We start from the raw sequence: 8408 nt of genomic DNA, 5'->3' as shown, positions 1-8408 counted from the left end.
ATAAATCACTAATGTTAAATATTTATTACCAATTGATTATTATTATATTTCCACTGCAATTACCAATTTAAACATATCTTGTTTTGTATAAATAAACTGTTTAGTTTTTAACTAGTTTTTAAGACAGTGCTACGCCCTTGCAGGGTGACCATGTACCAAACCTATATGTAACACCTTTATATCCATGGTTTTTCGCATGAAATAAATGAAATGAAATGAAATGAAATATTTAGTAAAAATACCGTATTTTTTCCGAAAAAAAGGCGCAATTTCAAATTTTCTATGGGATGATAAATTGATAATCCTTCGCGCCTACTTTTTTTTTAATTTGCCGCTTTTGTTTACTAACGGAAATGGCTTGACAGACTACAGTATAGTTATGACGGTTACGAGACTGCTGTTGTTTGGCAGTATATTTAAAAAAATATACATATTTAGTCCGTCGACGTCCATCCGCCCCCAAAAGTCTAAATTCTTATGAAAATATGAACCACATAAGGCCATGGCGCATATTGTTGTTGCCAAGTTGGTGCAAAACTTGGGTTAGACTAAATTATGCTAAAAATTATGCCAGATGCTAAATGGAAAATTTTGGTGCCAAAGCGAGTGAAAATATGCCAGATCTGGCAGCATTTATGCCAAGTTGGCAACACTGATGGTCTGACCATCTTGAACAGCTGCAAACCATAGACCGTATTCTTATCTGTGGTGATTACAGAAATAAAAAGTTGCCAGACTGTTACAAATAGAACGGTTTTCCCTCCTTTTTAATGCCATGCCGTCTCTTTGTTCTTATCTCTTTTATTCTATAATCTACGCAGTCGAGTGTCATTCCTTTTGGGATTTGTAAAAAAAATAACCTGTTTTACTTTACTTAAGGACATAACGCAACAAGTACGAGGAGTGTTTTGATATCAAGCCAAAGGGCTAATGTTAAAAAAAAAGAAAATTAAAGTTATTGCAATGCAACCTGACCAATATCTGTGGCCTATTTTATAAAGCTACAAGTTACAATTTACAAGCGGAAGTCTCTTTCTAACTCTATGTGTTAGAACGAGACTTCCGCTTGTAAATTGTAACTTGTAGCTTTATAAAATAGGCCACTGATATTTTTGACCATTTTGTTTTAGTCATAAATGATTCCGTTTCTTAATTTTTGCCTAAAACCGTCCTTTTCCCTATACAATACCGTATGTAATTGAGGTTATGCGCTGGCAACACTAACAAAAAACAAATTACAAAAACCAAAAACTCTATGACCAAATCAGTGTCATGATGAAATTATTATGTAGTTATTAGTGAATTTGTGTGAATTGTTTGTGATTTCTTACAATATACTCAGAAAAAACAATGCCTTCTAGCAAAAACTTATAGTTTTTGCCATAAAATGGTATTCTTCTGCTTCAAACGAAAACTTTGCAACCAGTACTTAGGTCACAGAACTAATACGAAATGGAAACTAAAAAGGACAAATGGGAGGCTCTCGCCACCGTGAAAGCCTTCGATTTAGGTAAGGTATATTTATTTAAGGTATAACTAGTCCCTTTTGTTTGACAACCATGCAGCGTCTTTAATTTTTACCACGTAGTTAATATTAACCTTGAACGTCAAGACTAACGGTACCTATTCGTCACTATTACGATTTAACTAATAAACTCACAACGTAAACGTAAAAAATGAATAAAACTACACCTAGGAATTGTTTAAATGTTTTCAAATATAATTCTGTAAAAAAGTGTATCCATGGATACAGGAGTTAACCTGACTCTTATGTAGTGTTCTTCCTGTTTTCTAGTATTTTCTATCATGGCACATGGTATGACTTATTGTATTTATATTTATAGATGTGTATAATGTATTTTATAATTTATAGGCTACTAATATTCTGGTATAAAGCCCCATTTAGATGGTTCAAGAAATTGCATGCAATATTCAATAGGGTAATTGCGTCAGTTTTCCGTCCGGTGTCAGTTTCCGTCCACTTGACGGATTGGTAAATAACACATTTGATTTATATTTTGCTACTTGCGAAATATAATTTTTATGTGGATAGTTAAATTGTTTAGATATTAAGGATGCAATGAGTCCAAATTTGTGCAGCAATGAAGGTTTATACTCAAATTTCGTCAACTGGACGGAAACTGACACCGGAGGAAAACTAGCACAATGACCCTACATTGCTTACTACAGACTACAGAGTACTATGAATTCAGTCGATTGTCCAAATACCGCGCATTGTAACGAAAATCGTATGCCAGTTCTTGAACCTTCTAAATGGGGTTTTAAAAAAGAAACATGTTGTTAACTTGCTCGATCTCATGATGCTCAATCAGTGCTAGAAATCCTTGATTTAAGAGAATAATATTTATAAGAAAAAAAACCTTGTTAGCAATTTAACTAGTAGCATTTATTAAAAATGTGTTTTTTTTGAGTTATTAGGTATTATTTATGAATGATTTCAATTACTAAAAATTATTGATCATTAGACCTAAATCAATATACATATTGTATCTTTGTTGAAATAGATGGCATCAATTTCATCATGCCTTTATCTAATTACAGGTTTAAATCAAAACAGCCAACATGAATACATACTGCACCAGAGTATGCAACAAGTAGAAATAGTACAATCTGCCGCCACCACACCAATCAGTCTCCTTATCCAGTCCCTCGTCAAACAGCTATGCGCACTCCTCGAGAAAGACATGACCAGAGCGAACCAACTGTACAACACTATATGTGAGAAACTGCACAGCATGCATCTTATAGATGACTCGTACGCTATGGGAGAGTTTGAGGCCATGAGGAGCCAATACCAACGGGCTCTTTACCAGCTAGTTACCGTGGCAACTGGTTCTGAGATACCAATTACGATACCAGCGTCATGGCCGATCAATCAACCATCTTGCCTAGAATGGTCCAGGTACCATAGAGAATTTGATGAATTATACTATATCGCTGGTGGAGGATTCGGTAGCGTTTTCAAAGCCAAACACAGACTAGATGGAGTTGAATATGCTGTGAAGAAAGTGTTCATCAAATCTTGTGACGTTGACTCAATAATGACTCATTTGGCCGAAGTTAAAACACTGGCTAGTTTGAACCATCCTAATATAGTTAACTACAAAGCCGCATGGCTGGAACCGATGATAGAATCTAATGTGACAAAGAAGAAACGTAAATATCAAATGGACATGGACAGTGATGAGTTCTCGGCACTCAATTCCAGTTTGCTATCTTCAAAGCTTAATTTAGTCAAGTCTTTTAAAACTCATAACTCTAAGGAACTTACGAAGCATCACAGTCAGTCCGATTTCATTATTTCCTTCAAAAACTCAAGCAGTCAAGAGCAATCTGATAATTCTATAGAAGATTTTGATGAATCCGAGAGTGACGAGGATTCCGATTCTCCTCGAGAAGAACAAGCCGTTTGCAAACTTTTCGACAGCAAAGAGTACGAGAACTGCTCCCGAGTAAACTTAAAATGGGCTACACTATATATTCAAATGACATTCTGCAAGCAAACACTTAAGCAATGGCTTGACGACCGCAACAACCTAATGTCTACATCCCGTAAGAGTTCTACGGATCTGTCTTCAAGTGATGACTCTGGTTTTGACATAACACCGGACACAAAATACCCTGTAGCGTGGACACATATTGATGTTCTCATAGATATGTTCACACAGTTGGTGAAAGGGTTGAATTATATACACTCTAAAGGTATAATCCACCATGATGTGAAGCCTTCGAACGTGTTTGTGGCACAGAGTGAGACAGGCGTGCTGGTGCAGTTGGGAGACTTTGGACTGGCGTGTCCGCTGCAGCAGTCGCACAGTGGATTAGCGCTGGGGACACACTTGTATGCAGCTCCTGAACAGTTGGAGGGACAGTGCAACCCTAAGGTAAGTTGGTTTATTTATATCCATATATTAATTGCAATTTCTTATCTTCTGCTGTTGAATTATTTTGGTGTTTTTCAAGACTTCTAATGAGGTTTGTCTAAAAGTAAGTAGGAGCTCACTTCTGTCCACTTAAAATCGGGCACAAAGTGTAATGATTAAAAACCTAGAGTTTTAGATTACTATTACACCAATAGGGTTAGAAATTAGTTATTCTAAACTGTGTGACCCTTGATGCCATCAGGCCCAAGAAAATGCCTTTTTTTTTTCAAAAAGGCCTTTGTTGTTTTCCATGCTTCTAGATTTTGACCCTGTTGCACTTTGAACAAGACTATCAACAAGTTTGATCGCCTTTTTGCTTAATGATTTGAGTACGAGATATCGTGTGCTCAAACGCCTCATAAAAACCAGAATTATCATCGAGGCATCAAAAGGCATCGAATTCTAAAACCGCAGCGCAGCCACAACTGATAAATTATAGGTTATGCAACGTGATAGAAGATTCTGGTAGTTTCGTAATATGGAATGAAGTTCCATTATACAAACGTGCGTTTCATTCAACGTTACACGAGTACGTACTCGCTATTTGTATCGTGCCTCAGAGGTCATACCCTCATACCTTGAGAGTGCTAAATACTACGTGTTTTGTACTGGTGATTACTAATCCAAGGTTGTTAAGTACAATGTGTTTTTGTATTATATTTATTGTAACAAAGTAGAATCATTATTGTAGAGACACAAGTGATGGAAATACTCACTGCAGCATGTCTAATTTGCTTCTATGCAGGCTCTAAAGGCCTCCACTCACGTTGCAACGAATTGCATGCGATTTTGTGGCCTTAAATTCGTATTGTTTTAAAATTGACCTTTACGCGAAAGTTCGTACATTTCGGTCTACCGTGAAAACTAGACGTAACATGGACGTCCAAAAACCATCCGCAAAAAAAGAAAATGGTTAACAGTATACTACTGGCGTTCATGTTTTTACATAGCATGCGCCACAGTGGGTTTCCGTCTAAGTAAATAAATGGATCGCAAACAAACATTATTTTAATAAAATTATTCTATTTTTTCCAGAGCGATATGTACAGCCTCGGCATCATCCTCCTGGAAATGATTGAGCCCTTCAGCACCGACATGGAGCGAGTGAAGACCATCACAGACCTCCGGAAAGGGCAGATACCTGCCCATCTCACCGCCAACTACCCTAAAATTGCCCACATCATCGGCAAACTGGTCCAAAGACGCCCAGCTAAGCGACTTGATACTAGACAACTTCTAGAAGAACTTAAGACCCTATCAGAGAATAAGGATGAAACTATCAAGTCTTTGAGAGAGGAGTTGGCAGCGAAGGAAGACGAAATAGCACAGTTGAAGATGATGCTGGCCAAATTCAGTCATAAATCTTAAAACATCGAAACACCAATAAGTGTACTTAAGTGTGTGTGTGTATTATGTAATGCTGAGTGTGATCGGAGTGGGTATGTAGATTTTTAACTATGAATAGATTATTATTGTTAGGTCTGCTGTCTTGCTGCACTGATGTTGTTTAAATAATGATACAAGGTGTTTATCTACCCTTAGCCATGTTTTGCAACTGCAACTTGATTAGATACATCATGAGGACCATACAAAATTTACCCGGATAAAGCATTTTTTTTGCTATTTCTGGATTTACACGCAGAATATATCTAAGGGTTGAAAATACATGATTCTGCGAGAATTACTTCAGTTACAAGGCCTAACTGGTCTGTCAGCCTTCAAGTAATCGAGAACCATACAAAATCAATGATCCAGGGTCATTTCGCTAGTTTTCGTCCAGTTGACGAAATTTGAATATTGCAATTTTTTAAGTCTAAACAATAATAACTATCGACATAAAAATGATATTTTGCTATTAGGAAATTCAAAACGAAATATATTATTTGCTAATTCGTCACGTGGACGAAAACTGGAGCATGGACGGAAACTAGTGCAATGACCCTATAATAGACTTGCTAAAATACCGTCGTTACCCTATCTTCATCACCAAATAAACTTAACATCAGTGTATTGAGAATAAGATCTATGTTGTAGACCGAGCGCGCGTGAACACCTATTGGCATGAATTTAAAGCCTATATTTGAGTAAACCACGCGCGCATATAAACAATATCAATAACTATTAGGTACTGTAGTTACTTGTAATTGCTAATTAGGCACCTACAGTATTAACAATTATATATTTTTTTCCTTATTATTATTTTTTCTTGGAGATTATTTTTTTGCTGATATTTGCGTCAAAATTCTTTTCGTAGTTTTGTTTTAAGCCCCCAAAAAATGACATCAATCAATTTTTTATTTTTCCTCAAGAGAATTATAATCTACAGCTAGAAAGACATGCAATGGCCCTCCACTTTTTTTATTTATTTGATAAAAAATAAAAATAGAAACGTGACAGAGTGGTCAGAAACAAGAACACGAAAAGAACTTTGACCCACTAAATGAAATATTGTTAAGCCTCCCTCATACGCACCCGCGCTTTATTAACGCCCGTTAAAAAAGCGCTTGAATCCGTCCGCACGCTAAATTCGATTTAACGACCAACGCTTAAATTCGAAAATCCAACAACGCTTGATAAAAAGCGCCACCGCTATCGTGTGAATAAGTAGACATGTATCCATTTGTGTCATTCAAACGCTTTTTAACGCGCGTTGTAAAAGCGCTCGTGCGATGAGGTCTTATAGTATTAATTGTTTATGTAGATTCATATGTGACATTCCACGGAAAAAGGTACCTTATGGCGGCTGGCGCTTACGTCGCATAGCACCGCAAAAATATTGGAGCGGCGTTAATAATAGCGTAAGCGCCAACCGCCATAAGGTACCTTTATCCGTGGGACGTCACATATTTACTTCATTGCTACTTAACCTAAGTAACCTTATTATATCATTACATTTTACCTACTCCGATCAGATTTTTTTGACATGCTTTCTGACAATTAATAAAACAACAAAGGTTTAAGTTATGGAGTTTATTTACAAAAAACATTAACGCATGTTCATAAATTATCGCCTTATTCTAATTATATTTACAGTCTTAAAGTTATTCGAATATGGGGCTGAAAGTACCAGTGGTTAGAAATTTAAATGCTTTTTTTCTAATACTTGCCCACTGTTTACATTTTTAAACAGTTATGAAACGTTAATCTTAATGTATATTATTCAATACTTTGTAAGAATATTACTGGGTAGGATAAGAAATAGTAAACAGTTATAGGTCACTTTTCTAATAATTACTTTCGGTACTCATCCTCAAAAAAACCTTGGCCTCATCTATGATGTCTATGTACTCAATAACTTTAAAGTGTACACTATATGACACATGACACTGAGCGCATTATGTCATTTGTCATATTATTTCATTTGTTTTAATTATTTTCAAACAGAACACTTAAAATTATTTTTATTTCACGGTTTTACATTTATGTGTCGGTAAATCTGATAAAGTTTATGAGCCATAGACAACAGATGAGCTTTTTTTTTTAATCAAGATGGAGACTAAGCTTCACTGAAGCTAATTTGGCGGGTAACCTGTAACTTATCTGCCGTCGTAGCCATTTTAAAGTAATTCTAACAAACCATTTACCAATCATAAAACCACGTTACTGGGTGCAAACAGGTCAAATTTACCCGATTTGTTACTAATTACCAAGAAACTGCTTTCATTCCGAAACTTATTTCGAAATAAGTTACGAAATGGAAACTAAGTCCGTCTAAACTAACTCTGCATCGACTTTGAAGTGACGAAATATGAAAGTGCCCCTCAAAACGTTATATTTTCATAGATATTCGTTCAAAATGCCATTTCCACACTTTGCCTTACAAATGCCTTGCAGAATTAGCTTGGTCCGACTCTCTACTTTTTGTTTTTACACATCCCAGCTGCACTAATCGCACGTTGCCTTCTCAGAATCATTCGTCTCTTTCCAGCAAACGCGAGAGAGAGACAAATCCTCTATTTAAGTATCGTGCTATCCTCTTCATGTGACCTGCCCAGTGATTCAAGGTTCGATAAGACTCATTGTCTATGGTATTTACGTTCGCGCTACAACGCAGATAAGTTCAGGTTTACAAGATGGTGGCTACAGGATGGTGTCGACCGCGTGAATGACGCCGTTAGTCGCTGGGATGTTGTGGGTGATCACCTGCGCGTTGTTCACCTTTATGCGGCCTGCGGGCAGAAAGCGAATTATAGTAAAATTGGTACTAATGAAATTACTGAGCTTTAGGTTTAAGTTGGAGGGCGTGATTTCGTGTTAAAAACACAGACAAACTGGATGGCACTGTGGGTATGATTTCGTGCATTATGCGGTTAAAAGATTGTCCAGGGCTAAAGATAATCTAGTTACATAAATACGAAATAAATATAAATACATGGCAAATGGCATAAAATGGCATGGGTGAATGGCATAAATGGCAAAGTGAAGCTGTTAAAACATTGGCCTTCCCTTGCTCAACAGCGAAGT

At 36.5% G+C, this 8408-nt stretch overlaps 2 protein-coding genes across 2 annotated transcripts in view; one reads left to right on the top strand and one right to left on the bottom strand.

Moving 5' to 3' along the window:
- Positions 1 to 1251: 1251 nt before the first annotated feature.
- On the top strand, positions 1252 to 6904 carry LOC134663513 (eukaryotic translation initiation factor 2-alpha kinase 1-like). The gene is made up of 3 exons (XM_063519901.1): positions 1252 to 1510; positions 2563 to 3905; positions 4980 to 6904. The coding sequence occupies exons 1-3, from the start codon at positions 1453 to 1455 to the stop codon at positions 5310 to 5312; spliced, it is 1734 nt and encodes a 577-aa protein (XP_063375971.1). The 5' UTR covers positions 1252 to 1452; the 3' UTR covers positions 5313 to 6904.
- The window catches only part of LOC134663504 (uncharacterized), a 30646-nt gene continuing 29137 nt past the window's right edge, over positions 6900 to 8408 (bottom strand). Inside the window, exon 6 of the mRNA XM_063519880.1 lies at positions 6900 to 8113. Within this exon, the coding sequence (XP_063375950.1) occupies positions 8025 to 8113 (89 nt within the window). The 3' untranslated portion in view covers positions 6900 to 8024. The remainder of the gene's footprint in view (positions 8114 to 8408) is intronic.

This window comes from Cydia fagiglandana, chromosome 4 (assembly GCF_963556715.1).
Source record: "Cydia fagiglandana chromosome 4, ilCydFagi1.1, whole genome shotgun sequence".
NCBI lineage: Eukaryota > Metazoa > Arthropoda > Insecta > Lepidoptera > Tortricidae > Cydia > Cydia fagiglandana.
The sequence above is the reverse complement of the archived record's forward strand: the minus strand, read 5'-3'. Positions and strand labels throughout refer to the sequence as shown.